A 22500-nucleotide genomic window follows, 5' to 3' on the forward strand; every position below is an offset into this window, starting at 1 on the left:
CAGACTGAGCTTGAGAGGATTTGCAAGGAAGACGGGCAGAAAATCCCCCTATCCAGGTATGCAAAGCTTGTCACGTTATACCCAAAAAGATTCAAGGCTGTAATTGCTACTAAAGGTGCTTCAACTAAGTACTGAGTGAAGGGTCTGAATACTTATGCCAATGTGATATTTCAGGTTTTTTTTTTCTTTTTAATAAATTTACAGACATTTGTAAAATTCTGTTTTTTCTTTGTCATTATGGGGTGCTGGGTGTAGATTAACGAGAAGAAAAAAATGAATTTCAACAATTGTAGAATCAGGCTGCAGCATAACAAAACTGGCAAAGGTGAAGGGGGTCTGAATATTTTCCAAATGCACTGTAAGTCTGTATAAGCATAAGTTTAACCACTCAAAGTCTCACAATGGAGATGGCATACAGAATATTGTAAAACAAATCAATATTGCTTAAAGATGCGAGTGTATTTCTTAATTATGCAACAAAACCTTGGAACGTGTCACAGTATGAATAACTAGAGATTTATCACTCATCAGAGACAGTGAAAACATCTCTCTTCAATGTAGGAAGATGGGTATATGTTCATATCAGGGGTGAAATTAAAAAAATTCCCCTACCGGTTCTGTGGGTGTGGCTTGTTGGGGGGAGGTCATGTGACTGGGTGGGTGTGGCCAATTCAACATCACTCACATTGAGGGGCTCCTCACTGCCCCTCCCCTCCCAGCCACTCCTTGTCGCGAATGGCAGGAAAATGGGGAGGGGAATATTCCTGCCTGCCCTCCTTCCCTCAGTATGTGATGAGATTGAGGAAAGGATGACAGGCAGGAAAATCCCCTCCCCATAATTTATTTATTTATTTTATTTATTTGTCACAACAGTACATATAGGCATAAGCATGAAATAACTATACGATATATAAGCATATATATAAGCGTAAGTATGTAATAACTATACAAATTGGATACAATTAAAGGGAACATTAGGACAGGAATGGTAGGTACGCTTGTGCTCTTATGCACGCCCCTTACAGACCTCTTAGGAATGGGGTGAGGTCAATAGTAGATAGTCTCTGGTTAAAGCTTTGGGGATTTTGAAAAGAGACCACAGAGTCTGGTAGTGCATTCCAGGCATTAACAACTCTGTTACTGAAGTCATATTTTCTGCAATCAAGATTGGAGCGGTTCACAGTAAGCTTAAATCTATTGTGTGCTCGTGTATTGTTGCAAATGAAGCTGAAGTAGTCTTCAACAGGAAGGACATTGTAATAGATGATTCGATGAGTTAAACTCAGGTCATGTCGAAGGCGGCAGAGTTCTAAATTTTCTAATCCCAGGATTTCAAGTCTGGTGGCATAAGGTATTTTGTTGTAATCAGAGGAGTGGAGAATTCTTCTTGTAAAATATTTCTGGACATGCTCAATTGTATTAATGTCCGAAATGAGGTATGGGTTCCAGACAGGCGAGCTGTATTCAAGAATTGGTCTAGCAAATGTTTTATATGCTCTGGTTAGTAGTGTAGTGTTTCTGGAGAAGAAGCTACGCAGGATTAAGTTTACAACTCTTAAAGCCTTTTTTGCGATGTAGTTGCAGTGGGCTTTGGCACTTAGATCATTTGATATGAAAACTCCAAGGTCTTTAACGGGGTGGGGGTCATCTACAAGGTAATGTCCATCGAGCTTGTATTTAGTGTTCAGATTCTTTTTTCCAATGTGTAAGACAGAGCATTTGCTGGTTGAGATTTGGAGTTGCCAAATTTTTGACCATTCCGCCACAAAGTCAAGGTCTTTTTGGAGGGTAGCTGTATTGTTGGTAGTGTTAAATACTTTAACATTGTTGGCGAAGAGAACAATTACTTATAATATGGTCACAGAGGTCATTAATGTATAATATGAAGAGTGCTGGCCCAAGAACGCTGCCTTGGGGAATGCCGCTATTGACAGGAGCAGGATTTGATAGCCTATTTTGACCACTTGTTGTCTGTTTGACAGGAACGCTGTTATCCAATTATGGAGGGGTCCGGAGATGCCGTAGGATTTTAGTTTTAGGAGAAGTTTGTTGTGTACCACTGAGTCAAAAACCTTACAGAAATCTATATAAATTGCATCTATTGCTTTGCTCTGATCAAGATTTGTAGTCCATGTTTTTGCAGTGAAGAAGTTGTAAATTACAGGATACATTTTTTCTGAAACCAAATTGTTTGTTAGAGAGTAGGTTGTTAGTTTCCAGGTGGAGGGTAATGGATTGGTTGATGATTGATTCCATTACTTTTCAGGTGATGCAGCATAATTTTTTTTATTTATTATTAATTGTTGCATTGTTTCCAAGATACAGGCAAGTCCATCTTTTTATAAATTGTTCTAAGATTGTCCAGAAAAATCACATCAGATTCATTGCTCTATAATTTCCAGAATCTCCCTTTTCCCTTTTTTCAAAACAGGGACAACATTTGCTTTCTTCCAGGCATCTAAAATATCACTCTGTTCTTCAGACTCTCTCAAAAAGAATATGTAAAGGATCATCAGCAAATTCCTTTAGAACTTTAGGATGTCATCTGTCAGAGCCCTGGAGATTCAAGTCATTCATAATAAAGCGGTATTGCTGATTCCCCCTCCATCCCCCCCCCCCATATCGAGCTGAAGTTTTAATTCTGCTCCTCTGTTCTTTACTTCCCAACAATCTGGTGGAATCTGATGATCTCCACTGAAGACGGAGAAGAGCAGGACCCAAGAGCAGATTGTGCCAGCCTAAATTCATGCCTGTTAGCCTTTGACTTGGCTTTTGAAATGGTCATGCATAAAATATGGCCCTGTGTGGAATAATAAAAATTGATATTCCGAAAAATGTACCTAAGTCAGCTCATTGACAAATCTTAATAGGGCAAGGCGGATTGTGCAACAGCACTCATTATATCCATCCATTTAGCAGCTGTTCAAGCACTATGGACCACCGAATACAGCGAGATGCATAAGACCACGTTAGAAGGAAATACAGAGTAGATGAGTTTGGAGAGGAAGGGAGGATATAAAGAAAGAGATTACAAGAAGAGATGTGAACTGTACATAATAAGCTTGATGAGCTTTCATTTCTTTAAAAAATGCATCAGTTTAGATGAATGACAATTCATTACAACCAGGATGATAGAAAAGCTTTTCGCTGTCAGATAACATGGCTTTTCCTCTAAGTGGGACAATGTTTTGAAAGGATGTGAACTCACCTGAAATAAAATGTGACTGCATCTAGAAAACAGACCACATATCTCCCACCCTCTTCCCAGATAGGTGGAATCTAGCAGTAGAGTATACTGGATATGCTTGCCTTCTTTGTCAAAATGTTTTATCTAATTTTTGTTTCATGGACCCCAGTTCTTAAATTTGCTCTAGGAAATGGAAGAGGTAGTCAGGTCACATTGGAGTCTAGTTCTTAAGAACTGTTAATATATAAAAAGAGGAAGCACCTAATTTGTATTTGTTTCAAAAACAAAATGTTCTGTACTATGTAATTCACTGAAATGTCAAAAAGCTGCTTTAAACCAGTTTATGGTTTCTAAAGATGGATTTCCAGCAGTAATGAAATACAGTGGTACCTTGATATTCATCGTTAATTGGTTCCAGAAAGTGCAAAAATACACGAGTGCCAAAAACAATGAATACCAAACAATCTTTTTCCATAAGGAATAATGTACAGATAGTCCTGAACTTACGACCACAATGGAGCCCAAAATTTATGTCGTTAAGTAAGAAATGTATTAAGTGAGTTTTGCCCCATTTTACAACTTTTCTTGTCACATTTGTTAAGCGAATCACTGCAGCTGTTAAATTAGTAACTTGGTTGTTAAATGAATCTGGCTTCCCTATTGACTTTGCTTGTCAGAAGGTCACAAAAGCAATCACATGACTCTGGGACACTGCAACCATCATAAATGTGGATCAGTTGTCAAGCATCCGAATGTAAAACACGTGACCATGGGGATGCTACAACGGTCGTAAGTGTGAAAAATGGTCATAAGTCACTTTTTTTCAGTGATGTTGTTCTGTCTCTGTCCTCACTTTGGAGTAACGAGCTGGCCTACAGCCAGTGGATACACAGCTCCTATCAGCCCTGGCCGAGAAAACGCAGCTGCCTGCCAAAAAGTTCAAACAGATTAAGACTTCAGCTCACTTCGACATGGTTCAGCTAATTCGCTTCCCGTGGAACTGAGAGCAGTCCCAAAACTCTTTATATATCCTGTGGGGTGAGGCTCCTGCCCCACCCTTCCCTTTGATGACGGTGCCTCTCTAATCTTCTGAAGTGCGGGTCGATCCAGGCTTGATTGGTATGATTATCAGCTGCGTCTGTAGGCGTAGCCTGAGGAAGGGAGGAATCAGGGGATGTCGGCCTCATTACGTCCTCCGACTGGCCTGGTTCTGGCTCCTGGAGCCGGGCCAAAGGCATCGGTGCTCCTGAGGTAAGCCTTACCGGCCCTTCCCCCTCACTCTCAGAGTCACTTTCGGGCATGGGGCCAGGTTCAGAGGCTGGAGCCACAACAGACGTTGTAACTTCGAACGGTCAATAAATGAACTGTTGTAAGTCGAGGACTACCAGTAGTAAGTCACAAGGCAGCCGACATCAACAAGTTCTAGCCCGTGTGTTGAGTACCAAAGAAACGATGAGGGCTGGACCAAAATTTTCCCATCAAAATGCGTTGAGTACCAAATTCTATGAGTTTCAAAGCAGTTGAGGATCAAGGTACCGTTGTAGTATTTATTTATTTATTTATTCATATTTTTATACCGCCCCTCTCCGAAGACTCAGGGCGGTGTACAGCCAATAAAACGACAAGAATCCCAACAAATTTAAAATACACTATCAAATTTAAAAAACTGATTCAATCGCTGTAACTTAAAACATTAGCTAAAATTTATCAAAACTAAAACCTTGGTAAAAACCCTATTAAAACCCACTAAAACCCCCATACTAAAATCAATCAGGCCAGCCCCGCTTGGTGAAAAAAGAAAGACTTGAGCTCGCGCTTAAAGGTCCGGAGATCAGGGAGGAGATGGAGTCCCACCGGCAGCTCATTCCATAAAGCCGGGGCCCCCACAGAGAATGCCCTTCCCCTGGGGACCGCCAGCCGACATTGACTAGCCGACGGCACCCTAAGAAGACCCTCCCTGTGGGCGCGCACTGGACGTATCGGACAATGGGAGGTAACTGTTGGCAGCAGGCGGTCCCGTAAATATCCCGGTCCAATGCCATGGAGCGCTTTAAAGGTGATAACCAACACCTTGAAGCGCACCCGGAAGACCACCGGTAACCAATGCAGCCTGCGCAGGAGAGGTGTTACATGGGAGCTACGAGGAGCTCCCTCAATCCCCCGCGCGGCCGCATTCTGCACCAGTTGGAGCCTCCAGGTGTTTCTCAAGGGGAGCCCCATGTAGAGAGCATTGCAGTAATCCAGACGAGAAGATTATGTTTAATCTTCTCTCACAAATGTTTAAAAGCGGCTTTTTCATGAAGAAATATTTGAATTCAGAATTACATTCTTGCTCTCTGGCCAAATTCAAAAAGCACAGCTATTCCCAGCCACAATATACCTGTTTCCCAAATAATTCAGAGATAAGGAGCCTGTCAAAGAGAGTGGGAAAGTCTATTAAGTATCACTGACAGAGCTGAACATATAGGGTTTTAAACAGGTTTTAAAGCAGTAAACACAAACATTTCTACTTGGATGAATGAATCTGTTAGTTTTATCTTCTCCAGCACCTATTTTGAATCATCTTACATTCTTTTAGTCCCATTTCTTATGGGGTAGATTTTGGGATGGTGGTAAACTGCCTTGATTCTCATTTAAGATTCAAAATGTTAATTTAATTGTGACATTACACCAACAGAGATAGGTTACTTAGGATTTTTGTGGAAGGTAGCCAGGAGTTTGGAGAGTCTGGCATGGTAACAATACAGTCATTGGCTGATGGGCCTCATCCAGTGAGTCCCAAATTTTTCCTCACGTTTATGGAAAGCTGTTGTGTTTGCAGCAGAGAGAACAAGGTATGGGTTTGGGGTTGTTGTTTCCTCTGGCATTTCCTATTTCTAGGCCTTTGGGAATGCTGGCCTTAAAGCCTAAAGTGGCCAGGCATCTGGAAAACTGAGTGTGAATCTCGGAATAGGACAACATCTACACAGATCAATATTTCATATTTTTATTTATAGTTAGTCCTTGTTTTATGACTGGTTGTTAAGCTACCATTTGAAGTTATAACGGACCTTCCAGGGTACTCACAACCCAGTTCTCAAGTTCTAATGCCTGGGGATCTCTACCCGTGGTCATGTGACTGCACTTGCCCCCCCGCCCAACAACTGACCCATGTTTATGGCGATTTGCAGGGTCTTGAAGTCACATGACTGCGTTTTACGATGGTTTTGCAGAAACTCAGCATTTTACTTCTGATTTTCTGCAAAACAGGCTTATAGCAAATCGTTGGTTCACTTAATGACCACTTATGGTTGTATGTCGAAGACTACATGTAACAGTGTATTTTGAAATAGTTAAAAAAAACCTATTTTGATCGCTGTTTCCATTTTCCCTAAATTCCAAAGGGAAAGCTTCCAATATCGGGCCTTTCATTAAGATGGATTAAGGATTATTCTTCAGTTTTTTTCATTCAACACAGGGAAATGGTGCTTGGGGAGCACTATACCCGCTGCCTGTTTAGTGGCTATCTTGGATAGTGACCATTCACAAACACAATGGTGATAAATGGTAATTTAAAAATCATTTCCCAACCAATGTGCACATTTATGACCAAATTTTATTCATCTGACAACAACACACATTGGAGAATTGGACTTGATGATATCTGAAAATTTCCTCCAAACAATTCCGTCCAATATTGACTCTAGGACTCCAGTTGTCTATCTCAGCTCAGGGCTACCTCTGTAATACAGGTAGTTATGTTCAGTTGTGGGTTGCTACCGGTTTGCCCCAAATTGGTTGAACTGGTAGCGGTGGCGGCGGGAGATTCTGCCCACCCGCCCGGATGCTTTTGCACATGTGCAGAAGTGTTGCGCTTGTGCGTGCGTGCCCACGAGTGAACCGGTAGCGACGGGTTTTGAAACCCGTCCTGGTTATGTTGCGTTGTTGTGCCAATTGCAAAAACAATTTGATAGCATAAACTAACAGAACTCTCCTCTTATTAAGCCTGCAATTAGCTACTTGGAGTATTGCATGTAGTTGAGATGTCCAGATTCAAGAACAATTCTGTTGTACAGTGGAAGAAAGTAATCCTTTCTGTGTGTCAATTTCATCTCCCTAGCAAAGATATTTAAAGCTGCTTTTCTCAATAGAGTTGAGCAGAGAGCTAAAGCTTCAAAACCAGACAGAAGCTTTCCCCTCTTATTATTATATTCCTGTTGACCTCGGCCTAGCTATCACTTTTCTTCACTTACTGAACTCAGAGACATGAAAAGGTCTTTATTTAAGAGCATATTCTGAGACACTGATGTATGTGCCAGGAGGGGAACTTCACTGCACTGCCCTGTCTCATTTCATCCAGGCCCCGGCTTAAAGTGTGCTATGTATGTTCTTTGATGCCTTTCCTCTTTCTCTTATAAGCTTGGGTAATTTTAGCTATCCCATCTGCCTTTTTCGTTCTGAAGCCGTGCGTGCATTTCTCTTTTGTGAAGCCTTTCAATTTTTTCCTACATCATTAACTCAGAAGCCCCACCAGGCACAAGGCACTGAACCATTTTCAGTGGCTTGACCAACACCCTAATATAGACATGCAGTTTTAAAAGGATAACCTGGCTTAGCACCAAAGAAGCAGAGGAAATATGTTAAATCGCCTTTAGCATATATTTGGTAAAGCTGCTTAAACATCGTCAAACAATTTATCAATGACTTGTACACATTTCAACCCACATTCTACAACAACCTTCACATCAACAAAGATGACTGTTGTTCAGTCAGTACTATCTGGTAGAACGCATTCAGATACTGTACTCAATTGGCTTTTCCACCCCAAGCTTTTTTTATCAGGAAGATGATAACCAGACAACCTTAGACGACTTATGTTGATTCATTGGATCGTGATGATATGGATTTTAGACTTAAATCAAAAGAATTGGAGAACGAGGGTTATACTTCCCCCCTGATTTACACACATGCAATTGTCTGAAAGATTTAAACTAGATTAAAAGAAATCATTGTCAATTTCTTGTCAGTCAGTCAAAAAAATGAGGTACGAAAGAGAAATATGTACTAATGATGAACATCTTTTTGCAAGCGCTTAGGAAGTGTTATTGAATTTCCATCTTAAATAGTCATAAATATGCTAAAGATTGTATGGTTAAATAGGCTAAAAAATTGGTTGTATTATGCCTGAATCAATGGGAAAATATGTGGACACAGAGTTTGAGATTTGCACTGAACTATAATTGGAAAGAATATTTTAATAAAATGATGTATTGATGGTATTTAACTCCTGATAAATTGCCAAAGACGTATAACAGAGTCTCAAACAAATGTTGGTAATGTAATCAATTTGAAGGAATTTTACCACTTTTGGGAGACAGGCAAAAAGGCTAAGACTATGATGGCAAACCTATGGCATGTGTGCCAGGGGTGGCACACAGTGCCCTCTCTGTGGGCACGCAAGCCATTGCCCCAGTTTAGCTCAGCCGCACATGCGCATACACCTGCCACTGGCCAGCTGGTCTTTGGGTCTCTGCCACGCATGCGTGGGGGGCGGGGTGCATGCAAGGGGTCACACGTGCAGGGGCAGGGCGTATGCAGGAAAGTGGGGGAGTGGGGTGCATGTGGGGTGCACGCACATACATGGGAGGCAAAGCATATACACGGGGGCTGCACACACATTGGATTTTGGGGGTTCGGGTGTGTGCGCGCTTTGGGCAGAAAAGGTCAGCCATCACTGGGCTAAGACATTTTGGAATCAGATACCTACAGTACCTTGGTTCAGAATATTTTGAAAATAGATGTACAATTGAAACCTGAAACTTTTCTTTTAGGGATAGCTGATAAACAGAGGGAAAGAAAACACGGGACTTTGTTTTTATATTAGCCATCAGTTCCTAGTTTGCTATTAGTACCAAGAGTGAAAGAGGGCCATATACACACAATGGAAGTATGGGCTTTTGAAATAATTGGAGCTAATCATGGTGGCAAAATTGGCAGCCTTGATTAGAGACAATAATTTGATTAAATTTCTTGTGAGCTGGAAACCATTGTTAGATTTCTTACAAGACAAGGAATAAAATCATTTTATAACTTTGGGTTTTGAGGATTAGATTAGATTTGATCAGATAAATATTGTGGATTAATATTTGTATGGTTTTTCATATAGTATAGAGAAGAATATATTATGAAAATTAGGTTTTTGGATTGTAAGGTATTAATATTGTATGATATTTTAATTATTGGTATTATTCTTTAAACTTGAGAGGTTGTTTTATTGTCATATTGTCTTTGTATTGAAAAAAATCAAAGATCACTATTGTTATGTATTTGATGTATTGTTTTTGCCACATTTCAATTTGTATGTGTGTGTGTGTTGAAATGTGGCAAAAACAATACATCAAATACATAACAATAGTGATTGTACACATACATATACACATACATACATACAGAGACACACACATATACAGGTAGCCCTCAACTTACAACCACAATTGAGGCCAACATTTCTGTTGCTCTGTGAGACAATTGTTAAGTGAACAATTACTTGTCTGGTATAGGGTCTCCTGCTTGAGCAGGGGGTTGGACTAGAAGTCCTCCAAGGTCCCTTCTAGTTCTATTCTGATTCTAATCTAATATTCTAATTGACCAAAGCTAATACATCCTATACTGAAAAACCATTTTTGGGAGCTGCCCATTTCACTCACCCTTTGGGATGATTTGTCTAAACTTGGATCTAGCACACCATTCACATCTCCTACAATAATTCCTTTCTGCTCTGTAATTCCTATTAACACCTGGGAGAAACTTTCATGTAATTATTCCTTACCGGTATTTGGAACATGGAACAATGCCAATGTTAAAAACTTTTATTTCAGGATTAAAATTCTTCCTTGTTTTTTGATTGTTCTAGTATTTCCCAGGAAGATGATTTGAGATAATTTGCTATTCTGTTTTTCTGTCTTCTCCCAGTTTCCCCAGTATTGATTACCAAATTAGAAAATCCATGCTGTAATTGTTTGAAATGTATTGATCCATTTGGTTTGTTTTTCCATATTTCTTGGCTCCGATTTATCTTGTGTTCTTTCCTTATTTTTATATTTCATCATAATACATTACATCATTCATGCTCTGATTCATTAATTTATCATAGGTACATAAATAGCCTTATGCCTTAATGTGTATTCTCAATGTGTTATCTTTTTAAAGTAGATTTGTGCATTGGTCTTCTAGTTGGTGAACCATTTTTTCTGAATTCCCTTCTCAATTCCCACTCATTCTTTTATGTCATCCACATTTCATTCATTCACTGTGTTCCTTCAAAACCAGTTCCTGGTTCTTTTGCTATAATTCTCTGGATTGTAACCTGTGACTTATCACCAGTCACTTTCATGTGCACTTCAAACATTGTTTCTGACATACATTTTAATCTTTAACAATGAATCTACATCTTCATTTCCTTGAGTACTGCACCAGATCATTGTCCTTCAGTTCTATTACATCTTATTCATTTGTATTGTCTTTTATATTAGTATTATCTCTTTCCCTTTCCTGAGTTTCACATATGCACTTTTCATTAGACTGATTGATTCATTCAGGGTCTTTAACATTTACTCATCCTACGCTTCAAGTTGCAGCCTTCAATATATTGTGGGCCCACAAATGTTGATTTTCAGCCAAGGTAATTGAGGCTTTCACAAAACACTTTTATTAAGCTTGACTAAATTACTAACCTTAATGTACCAGAATCACATTTATCATTTCCTGCTATCAGCCAGGGCCCTGTTCTTGTCAGTTTGGGCATACTTTATCCATGATGTCAAAAACACAAACAAAGCCTAAGCAGTCCCATACTATTTGATGCAATCTCGAACCTCCAAGCCAACTACTTTGCAGGTAAATCAATTATTGCCCATGTACAATTAAGAGTATATATACAACATACTGATACCATAGCTATTATATCTCTAAATATAATATTCTGATGAAAGGTAAAAAGTACGTTTAAATGAACACTATTTGGATCTGAAAGAAGTTAAAAATGGAATTCTTAAGTGATCAGGCTCTTTCACGTAACTTTCCCCCAAAGTGCCGAAGTTAATCTTTTTTTATTATTCAGTCATTAACCCCTGGTCTATTAAGGGTTAATGACTGAATAATTAAGTCATTAGAATTATTAATTTTAAATTTGTATCTCACTTTTCCTTTTAGCAGTTCAATTGCCAATGACATTTTGGGTATCACAAAACTGCAGTATGCGAGCCCATGGATTGTCCAAATAAACCAAACAGATAAAACAGGTCTCCCCATGTAACATAAAACACCTTAAATTTAAAAATGTATTGTGGACATGCAAGGACCTGAAATTGCTAACTCTTTGGAACAAATGAGGCTATGACTCCAGCTGATTAACTCTCGAGTGTCTTTTTCTCTACTGAAAGTTACAAAAGAGCAGATCAATTTTGCCTGTTGTGCACTGTTGTGCAGGGCCTCTTGTTGACTTTCAACAAAACCATTTAAGAAAATTAGGCATGAGTCATCCATTATTGCCTTCTAAAAGTTAACTCCAATTAGTCAGTACACTATAGAATTAAGCTTATTTTATCAACTGCCGAAGAAAACTCTGACTAGTACAACTGGTTTTTATACTTTATTGGAAAAGATATAAAAACAGAAATCCATAAAAAATTTAAAACAGCAAAATTATGCCATGAAGCTCCCATTATGACAATTCATACCTAGGGTGCAGCCTGAATAAACATTATTTGCTATGTTTCTTTTCAAGCTTAAACGAAAACGACTAGCAATTATTACAAGAACACAGTGATGGATTTGCATTTGAATGCCGAGGGAAAACAGGCAACATTTACAGCACCCACTGGTAACAAGAATTTTTTATTAGTCTTGTGGCAAAAAATATCAGTAATCTGTAACCAAGCATTGACATTGACACATCCCAAAAATAAGCAATTTTTTTCTTTTCTAATACATTGCACAATGCGTATCAAGTTCTTTTTATAATGACTTCTTCAGTTCCCAAGAGCCAAGGAAAACTACCTTGGAAATGCTGGTTTGGCTACAACTTTTCACTCACTATAATCTATACCCCTAATGTGTGTTCCCCTCAAGAGTTACTTAGAATAAATGCATCAACGTGTTCAGGCTGGAAAAAAGTCAATACCTACTTAAATTAAAAAGAATGCTACAGTATATTACTTCTTCAAATCCTTTTTCTATTGTCTTAGTGTTCTAAGTAGCAATTAGAGCTTCCAGTTTCCCAATTATTAAGCATAGCAAAGTTTATCTTTATCCACCCAGCATATATATACTTTAAAAAAAAACCCACATGTTTGATTCCCGTTCACACTGAGAGGGCTCAATTTTCCCCTGATAGAATGACATGATCCAGCTATGCGAAGGATGATTGTTACTGTGAATTTATCTTTGGTTATAAAACAGATTTAAAGCAGGGCTTATTTTATGCAAAACAGGAGCTAGAAATATCACAGAAGCATTTCTAGACAGCATTTTCATACTAACATTACCGTGCTTGCAGATTGAAAGCTGAACTGTCGTGCTTCCTAACTGTTGATTTCTTTTTAATCTAAATGATTTTATCGTAATATTAAGTAAATAAACTTTTAACATAATCCAGAAGGCATAAATTCTGAAAGGAAGGAAGGAAAACTGAAATGACAAATTAAATGCTCTCCATGGCTTTGAATTCACTGAGTGCTTGCACTGGGTTGACGTGTTTCTTCTGGGAAGCTCGCTTGATTTTGGTCTGGGTCTCGTCTTGTTTCTCTCGCTTGACTAGAGGTTTCTTCTCGGGAGCTTTCATTTTCCAAGACACAGCAGGAAGGTTCAGAGAAGCCATCCCTTGAGACTTCTGGTATTTAGTGGAGGCCACGTAGGAGGCCTTCACCGTTTGTACCACAGCATTCATCAGGTTCTTGGCAGCCTGGATCAGTGACATGGCACTATCCACCTTAACGAACAAATCCACAAAAGAGAATAGCTTTAGTTTGAGACACTGCCTGAAGCACAGTTTGCTATACAGGATAGAATTCAAATATATCAGAGATGCAAGAATTCCAAGTTTATGAATTTCAGAACAAATCCTAACAGGAATCTGAGGTTCAGGTTCCTTTACCAAGAAGATTCCTTTTGAATCCAAGGATGCCTTTATCCTTGAGTACAAACTAGGAAGGGAATGGAGAAAAAAATCCAGATACTTAGGAAAGAAAAAGAATTACCAGTGGCTAAGATTTAAATGATGGTAAAATTGGGAGTTGGTTATTTGTGCTAAGTCACAAACTGCATTTTGATGGGCCCTTGCTTTCAAAAGCTAAGCCATGGAAAAATACTATATATTTTATGGAATTGCTGGCACAAAAGAGAACAAGAGCATTATTATGTCAAATGGTTTAGCTTCAATAGCCATTATCATGTCTGCTGTGCTTATCTTAGACAAAGGCTTTCGGCATCAATATATAAATCCACAAAAACATCAACCAAGAAATTTTGCAACAGGTTCATTGTCAAAAACACACACAAATTCCTACAAATAGCAACTTATAGGTTGAACAATTAGTTGAGAATGTAAAAAGACTGAAACAATTAAAACATAATCCTATGGCCAAAAAATTAAAGAAGTGCAATTGTCTATTGACTGTTGGGTCTTTTAACTGATTTAAGGTGCAAACGAACAATCTGGAAATTAACTGATAAATTAACTTTATTTTTTGCAATATATATATAACTAAAAACAGAAAATTACCTATTTTATAAAAAAGAATTTTTAAATAAAATTCTTTTTATAAAACAGATGTTTGAATCCATTATGATTACCGTATATACTCGAGTATAAGCCGATCCGAATATAAGCCGAGGCACCTAATTTTACCACAAAAACTGGGAAAAACTATTGACTCGAGTATAAGCCGAGGGTGGGAAATGAGGCAGCTACTGGTCAATGTAAAAAATAAAGATAGAGCCAAGTAAAATAACATGAATATTTATTTGAACGAAAAACAATAAAAGTGCAAAAGGGGGAAGGAGGATTCCCAGCTTTAGAAAATTTAGAACTACGCCGCCTTTGGTATGACCTGAGCATAGCTCATAAAATTATCTGCTACAATGTACTTCCTATCAATGACTACTTCAGCTTCAACCACAACAATACACGAGAACACAATAGATTCAAACTTAAAAGTGAACCTCTCCAATCTAGATTGCAGAAAATGTGACTTCAGTAACAGAGTTGTTAATGCCTGGAATGTGCTACCTGACTCTGTGGTCTCTTCCCAAAATCCCCAAAGCCTTAACCAAAGACTATCTAGTATTGACCTCACCCCATTCCTAAGAGGTCTGTAAGGGGCGTGCATAAGAGCACCAGCGTGCCTACCGTCCCTGTCCTAATGTTCCCTTTAGTTGTATTCCTTTTATGTATTCAATTCATGCTTATATTTATATAATTATTTAATATGTATTTGACAAAATAAAATGAATGAATGAATGAATAGAATAGAATAGAATAGAATTTTTATTGGCTAAGTGTGATTGGACACACAAGGAATGAATGAATGAATGAATGAGTGAGTGAGTTACTTCAACAACATTGTCTCACAGAAATTGACAATACAACTGCAAGCATGAAAATGAGTCCTCCTTTAGCTTCCAAGGGACCAGGGTGCCTCTGAAGGTCAGTGCTCTAAGCACTAAGAACCCAGCACAAATCTAAGCCTGTATGCACACCAATAGTGAAAATACTTGGCAGAGAAGGTTAATTTTCATAGACGTTGGGGTGGCTCTTTTTTTTTTGGCAGGGCAATAAGGGTCTCTAATATCATTAAACCCAAGTGTGAGGAAAAAGACAGCAGCTAAAATGTTAAGGCCAGTTGTGTGACCTTCTCCAATACAGTTGGCCTGGCTGTTTGCCAAAACTTAAAACACCCTCCCATCCCCCTCCTGCTAAAGCTTCTTTCTTAAAACAATTGTGGTCTTTGCCTTTCATGTCGCTCAACCTTTCACCTGCCAGGTTCCTAGCCCTTCACCCTTGACCCACTGCTGTGTTTGCTTAGCATTGTGCCAATTGACTTTAGAAGTCTGTGTGTGTGTGTGTGTGTGTGTGTGTGAGAGAGAGAGAGAGAGAGAGAGAGAGAGAGGGAGGGAGGGAGGGAGTGCAAAAGGGGGAAGGATTCCCAGCTCTAAACAAAGGGAAATCCCGGAATGCCAGCGCGAAAGGCGGTGCTCGCGTTCCTCCTCCCTTGCTCAAAAGCCCCAATAACCTTCACCAGCAAGGCACACCCCCACGGGAAGGAAGGGGACGGGCTGACTCACCGAGCATCTGGCTGAAGAGCAGCTGCTCCAGGTCGCCCAGCACGGTGAAGCACGGAGGGAGAAGAAAGAATGAAAGAAGGAGGCGGCCCTCCTTTCTCTCTCTCTCTCTTCCAGCGCGGAACAGAAGGGGACTAGGCGCGCACACACGCCCAGCTTCTGAAGCACGGAGGAGAAGAAAGAATGAAAGAAGGGAGGCGGCCCTCCTTTCTCTCTCTCTCTTCCAGCGCGCGGAACAGAAGGGGACTAGGCGCACACACGCCCAGCTTCTGAAGCACGGAGGAGAAGAAAGAATGAAAGAAGGAGGAACGGCCCTCCTCTCTCTCTCTCTCTCTCTTCCAGCGCGTGAACAGAAGGGGACTAGGCGCGCACACGCCCAGCTTCTGAAGCACGGAGGAGAAGAAAGAATGAAAGAAGGAGGCGGCCCTCCTTTCTCTCTCTCTCTCTTCCAGCGCCATGAACAGAAGGGGACTAGGCGCGCACACACGCCCAGCTTCTGAAGCACGGAGGAGAAGAAAGAATGAAAGAAGGAGGAACGGCCCTCCTTTCTCTCTCTCTTCCAACGGAAAACGCTCTTTCGCTATGGGAGAGGAGGGAGGAGGGAGGAGGTTGGCTTATTCAACCCTTCCCGGCTAGCCATCCAGCCCTTCCCAGGAGAAGGCGAGGAGTTTTGGGCGAGCGACCTTTTTGCTAGAAAGCGGCAGCGGCTGCCCCAACACCACCAGTTGGGGCGGGAGCCGGGTGAGCCGCAGTAACTCCCGCCAGGCTATGCATTGGCGCGGGGAAGCCCTGGCGGTGCAGTCCTTCTCGGCTGAGGGAGGGAGGGTTTCCCGACGCGAGCTTCGCCGCGAGCCACCCCAAAGGCCAGAAGAAAAGGTCATTCCATCGGAGTAATGGAGCGAAGGCTCCTTCCTCTCCCGCCTTACCCATGCTGTGCGAGCCCGGCTGGGCTGCAACCCCGCCGCCGCTCCTTCCTCAGCCTCCCGGGGCTCGCGCTCTAGCAGCCGCCAAGCTCAGGCCGGACTCGGCAGCTCCCCATCAGCACTCGCACGGCGCGATTCGGGCAGGAGGAGTCGGGCTCGCTCCGTGGCGGTGGCGGCGGCGGCGCCAATGCACAGCCCACCAAGTTTGCGCCGTCCGCCCACCAGACACGGGAATGGGGGCCGGCCTGGGGGCGACAAATCCCGCGAGACCTCGGCGGGCCCGCTCCCCGTCCCTCCCATGGGAGTCCGTTCGGTACCCCCTCCTGTGCGGGGTTCCCGAAGACGTAGACTCGAGTATAAGCCGAGGGGACGTTTTTCAGCACAAAAAACGTGCTGAAAAACTCGGCTTATACTCGAGTATATACGGTAATTGTTTTCAGTCAGCATAGCACAGCCTAGTATTCCTTGTATTTTTATTTCTCATTAAGAGAAGAACTTACCGAAATAAATTATATAATATGTATGACTTCTTTTTGGTAAGATTTAATTCTTTTGGTTTTCTAAATAGTTTGAAAATGATTTAATGGGAAGGCAACAGTAGCACATCCCATCACTGTTTAACTATCCACTGTGTGGAAGGGGACACCTACACTGCTTTTTCAGTATTTATTAAATTATATATTACTGGTTCTGGCTTCAAGAAAAATTTCTGCAGCAAAAGTGCTCAAAGTTAAACAGGCATTTTATAGTCATTATAAAACCTTACATTATTACAAAACCTTGTAAAGCTTTTTTCTTCCCCTTCTGTTCAAACGTGCCTGATTCTCAAGGACTGCTTAGACAAGTCTAAGGGTCTCTGGTGGCTCAGACTGGTAAGACAGTCTGTTATTAACAGCAGCTGCTTGCAATTACTGCAGGTTCAAGTCCCACCAGGCCCAAGGTTGACTCAGCCTTCCATCCTTTATAAGGTAGGTAAAATGAGGACCCAGATTGTTGGGGGCAATAAGTTGACTTTGTATATAATATACAAAAGGATGAAGACTATTGCTTGACATAGTGTAAGCCGCCCTGAGTCTTCGGAGAAGGGCGGGATATAAATGCAAATAATAAAAAAAAAGTCCCTGCAGTTTTCTTGCCAAGTTTTGTTTTCCAGAATGGTTTGCCATTGCTTCTTTCCTAGAGTTGAAAGAAAGTGACTGGCCCAAGGTCACCCAGCTGGCTTTGTGCTTAAGGCAGGCCTAGAACTCATGGTCTCCTGGTTTCTAGCCTGAGGCCTTAACCATTACACAAAATTGGCTCTCTACTATAAAGGTAGCAAGTCTCTACTCAGTGCCAATATTCTTGCCAAAGATGGCCCTGATCTTTGGTAGCATTAATTTGGTATACAGTATATTTGGTTGTATTGGCATTCTCCCATCCATTCATCATTTCAGTTTGCCATTATTTAGCCATTATTCAACAAAGCCATTTTTACCATGATGAAGTGTATGCACTGGATTGTTTAAACCAGTTTGGACTATGCAATCTTTCTGAAGAAAAAAGAAAATATCTCAAGGGGTCTTGAAGATGCTGAAAGAACAGCTTTACATTCTACATTTAGAATTTCACAACTGAAGCAAAATAAAGTTTAAGAACTGACTCTAGGAAAGACACAAAGCGAACATTAGCACATGTACATACCCCAGACACCACAAGTTCTCCTCCAAGGTTCTGAACTTCTGCCTTCACTTTGCTACAAATGTTCAGCTGGTGACAGTATAAAGCAATACGCTGCAGATAGGCTAGCAGGTCTTGTTTGCAAGCAGAATCTGGGCACTGTGCATAGAAAAAGAATAGATACTTCATTCTTTGGAGAGTTTTGCACACTCCAAATGAATGGAAATACAAGTCAGTATTTGGTCATTGTATTTATTGTTAAGCCTTGTTCTGAAGCAACTGAACTGCATCAGATATGGAGTAAGGAATGCTTACTACTATAAAATTCCAAATAAAATTCTGGAAGGGCTCAAGCTTGCCCCGACCCCCTGGACAGGTTTTCAGTGATTTTTTAAAAACATCACTGGGGGACCCATATGTATCTCTGTGGGGATGCTGATCCAGAGAAAGGCATCACAACAGAGAAGACATAATCCCCAGGTCCCAACAGATGGCATGTTTGCTTGAGGAGACTGGAAGTACACCCTCTGTGCCCTAGCTTACAGGATGGACAGATACTACTAGATAGGCAGTCTCTAGATAATCTGCCCCATGGCATGAACCTACAAACCAATTAGAAATATCAGTAAGTGAAGCTTGAGGAGGAGGAGTGAGGTGTAAGTATAGCAAGGGACACCCATTATTGCCCAATTGCATTTCATTTGCATTTCCAGTTGTAATTTCCAAGTAATCTTCAAAGGCAACCTCAAAAAGGACATATTACAATAATGGAATTTATGGTAATCTTCAAAGGCAACCCCAAATAGGACTTATTACAATAAATGGAATTTAATTTCCATCAATCTTTATCCTTAAAAGGTTCGGGTAACAATAGTCCATTTTGTATATCTAATGAAACTGTCAGGTATTTAAGAGGAAATGTTCTAGAATGCAGCGAAAACAATCCCAGATAAATATTAAAAAGCCAAGGTAGGGTTAATATCCTTTTATCTACTATATTGCTAAAAATGTAGGCAACACATTTTGATCTCCTCGCAAAGGCAATATACATGCATTATCTTTTCCCTACAGAGTGGCAGGGACAGAAAAATGAAGTGGACTGAGAATCCCTGTCCTTTTTTCAGCACATCTCACACTAGATTTTTCTACAATAAAATTGTCTGTGTTCTGAAATAAAAAATAAAATACCTCGTGGCATCAAAAGAAACAAGATTAATTTTTTATCATGTATATTAAGTGGGTATGAATGCAAAGTTCTGTATATGGCAGAGTATTCTTTTTTCATTCATGCTTTTTGTATTCATTCCACAAATCTGGAAGATTTTATTTGCAGTAATTATTTGCAAAATAAGGTATCAGAATATAAATTCATTAATATTGGGAGTAAGCAATGAAGAAAGCTGCTTAGCAGAGAAGGGTACAGAATTAAGGTTCTTAGGAAGACTCCATAAAACAAAATAGTGACTCCTGAGTTCGTAAATCTATTGTAAAATTAAAGGTGAGTAGAAGGCTCGTAAAAAAATCAATTATGGCTTACATGATCAGCAATTGTCCGTCCTAGTTTATCCATTCTTGACCCGGCTTCTGCAATTTTCTTTGCTGCACTGATTACATCAGATGTGTTTTTTAGAGGTCCTTTACCTCTGCAAAGGAGAACAGAATATTTGTCTTCTCGAATCAAGGGCACATATTTGCTTGCAAATTATTTCCCACGATATAGGATTCACTACAAGACTCATATGGTAGTCCTCGCTTAATGATTGTTTGAAGTTATGACCAACTCCCCCCCAAAAGTGACTTACAACCCACCCATAAAGTTACGACTGCTCTACTCCCGGGTCACATGATTAAATTAGTAGATCAGCAAAATGCTGTGGACATAGTATATATAGATTTCAGCAAGGCATTTGACAAAGTAGACCACAACCTACTTCTTGGTAAGCTAGAAAAATGTGGGATAGAAGCATTACCACCAGATGGACTTGTAATTGGTTGACAAACTATACTCAATGAGTAGTCCTTAACGTTTACATGAAGGGAAGTAAGCAAGAGAGTACCACAAGGTTCTGTCTTAGACCCAGTACTCTTCAATATATTCATAAATGACTTAGATGAGGGAATAGAAGGGGAACTCATCAAATTTGCAATGACTCTAAGCTGGCAGGAATAGCCAACTTCTCAGAAAACACACTCAGGAACCAAAAAGATCTTGATAGACTTGAATAATGGGCCATATCCAACAAAATGAAATTTAATGTGGAGAAAAGCAAGGTTTTACACCTGGGCAAAAAAACCCAAAGGTGTAAGTACAGATTATGCAAATCCTGGCTCAAAAATAGTAACTGTGAGAGGAACCTTGGAGTCCTAGTGGACGATCACTTAAACAAGAATCAGCAGCCAAAAAAGCTAATATAATCTTTGGTTGTATAAACAGAGGCACAGAATCAAAATCATGTGAAATATTAGTACCACTTTATAAAGCCTTAATAAGGCCACACCTGGGATACTGCACCCAGTTTTAGTAATAAAACTAAAATAAATAAAAAAGATATTGAGACTTTGGAAAAAGTGCAAAGAAGAGCAACTAAGATGATTAAAGGCTGGGAGACTAAAACATATGAAGAACAGTTGTAGGATTTGGGTTTGGCTAGTCTAGAGAAAAGTAGGACAAGGGTGGACATGAAAACAGTATTCCAATATTTGAGAGGCTGCCACAAAGAGGAGGTGGTCAACTTGTTTTTCAAAGCACCAGAAGGCAAGACAAGAAACAATGGATGGAAACTAATCAAGGAGAGAAGCAACCTGGAATTAAGGAGAAACTCCCTAACAGTGAGAGTAATCAAACAGTGGAATAGCTTGCATTCAGATGTTGTGGGTGCTTCATCAGTTGAGGTTTTTAAGAAGACACTGAACAGCTACTTGTCTGAAATAGTAGGGTCTCCATCTTGAGCAGGGGGCTGGATTAGAAGACTTCCAAGCCCCTTTTAGCTCCGTTCTGATTGATTGATTGATTGTATTTTGGGCACTTACGACTGGTTGCTATATCCTTTGGTCATGTAACCATGATTGTGACTCCCCCCCACTCCCGCTCCATTTCTGGCAAAAAAAAAATTGCCAATTTGTGAGAATGGATTTGCTTAATGACCACATAGTATGCTTAATGACATGGTGATTCATTTTATAACCATTGTATAAAGAGTTGTAAAATTGAGTCTGGTCATGTGTTGACATGATTAACAACTACAATGACTTATTACCAAAATCCCAGGTTTAATTGTGGTCATTAACTGAGGACTACTTAATATCTTATGAAACGAATAATTAAGCTTGGCCATTGTTTATTTGATCATGGTGCACTTAACAAGCCAAATTAATTTTACACAACAAAGTAATCATAGCTTGTTCTTGGGGATTTTTTTTTTTGAGATGCTCTTACATTGCCCCTTGAGAGTAGAGACTTAGGTAAAACATGCTTTAGCATTGCCTCATCAAAATTTCCCTTATCAAAGCTTTCCTAAATGATTTGATTCTGTGGCAGGTTCTGTACGGTGTTCAAAGTCACAATCATAGGAAAGAGGCCCAAATCCAAGGACATCCCTAGAATATATCTGAGATCTATCCATTAATCTATAACAAAAGACAAAGTAATAAAAAATACCATTAAATATAGGCTTATTAAACAAAGATTATTTACCACTCCTCCCCATGAGTAGGTCAAACTACCCCACGGGTGTCAAACTCGATTGCATCACATGATGTATTGTGATGTATCACAATGTTTTTTGCCTTTGTGGAGCTGGGGTGGCTGTGGCCTGGGCCTGATGCATCTGGCTTGTGGGCTGCCAGTTTGAGAGACCTGAATTACCCAATCTTAGAATCTTGCCTAGATTGATTTGCAGCTTTAACTGGTTCCCCTTCAGTCTATGTCCCAACACTGAAACAGTTAAGATTAAATGAAAAAGAGGAGGCTTGGTAGTGTATTCATATTAATGACTCTGCTCTCATTTAGAAATCTCTTCAGAATGAGAGATAAGAGAGAATAAATAAGATCATTTCACAAGGTGTCCGAGACTGTTTCAGGCATATGCCCAACTGTAGTGGTTACTGTCAAAGCAAACTAGCTGAGATACACGGAAAATGAAAGAAGGTTGCCCTTGAAAAGCCTACTTATACAGAATGCTTACCTGGTGAAGTCCGTCATCTCCATCATAATCATGCACATTTGTTTTGCCAGAACAATAATATCATTACTGCTGTCATCCCATTTGGATACTTCAGCATCCAATTTACTCTTTTCTTCTTGGAAGCTGGCAACTTGTTCAGCAATTTTGGCTTTTTGTTCTTGAGGGAGTTGAGCCATGATGGCCTGGAATGAAGAATTATTCTATATATAAAATGCTTTTTAATAACTGGCTA

The 22500-nt window shown here is 40.1% G+C and overlaps 1 protein-coding gene across 1 annotated transcript in view; it reads right to left on the reverse strand.

Annotated features, from left to right (window-relative positions):
* Positions 1-11803: 11803 nt before the first annotated feature.
* Positions 11804-22500, reverse strand: part of CTNNA1 (catenin alpha 1) — an 81458-nt gene continuing 70761 nt past the window's right edge. Inside the window, exons 15-18 of the mRNA XM_058180272.1 lie at positions 22269-22450; positions 19622-19727; positions 18109-18243; positions 11804-13154 (exon numbers count right to left, since the gene is read on the reverse strand). Of these exons, the coding sequence (XP_058036255.1) occupies positions 12867-13154; positions 18109-18243; positions 19622-19727; positions 22269-22450 (711 nt within the window). The 3' untranslated portion in view covers positions 11804-12866. The remainder of the gene's footprint in view (positions 13155-18108; positions 18244-19621; positions 19728-22268; positions 22451-22500) is intronic.

Source organism: Ahaetulla prasina, chromosome 1 (genome assembly GCF_028640845.1).
Source record: "Ahaetulla prasina isolate Xishuangbanna chromosome 1, ASM2864084v1, whole genome shotgun sequence".
NCBI lineage: Eukaryota > Metazoa > Chordata > Lepidosauria > Squamata > Colubridae > Ahaetulla > Ahaetulla prasina.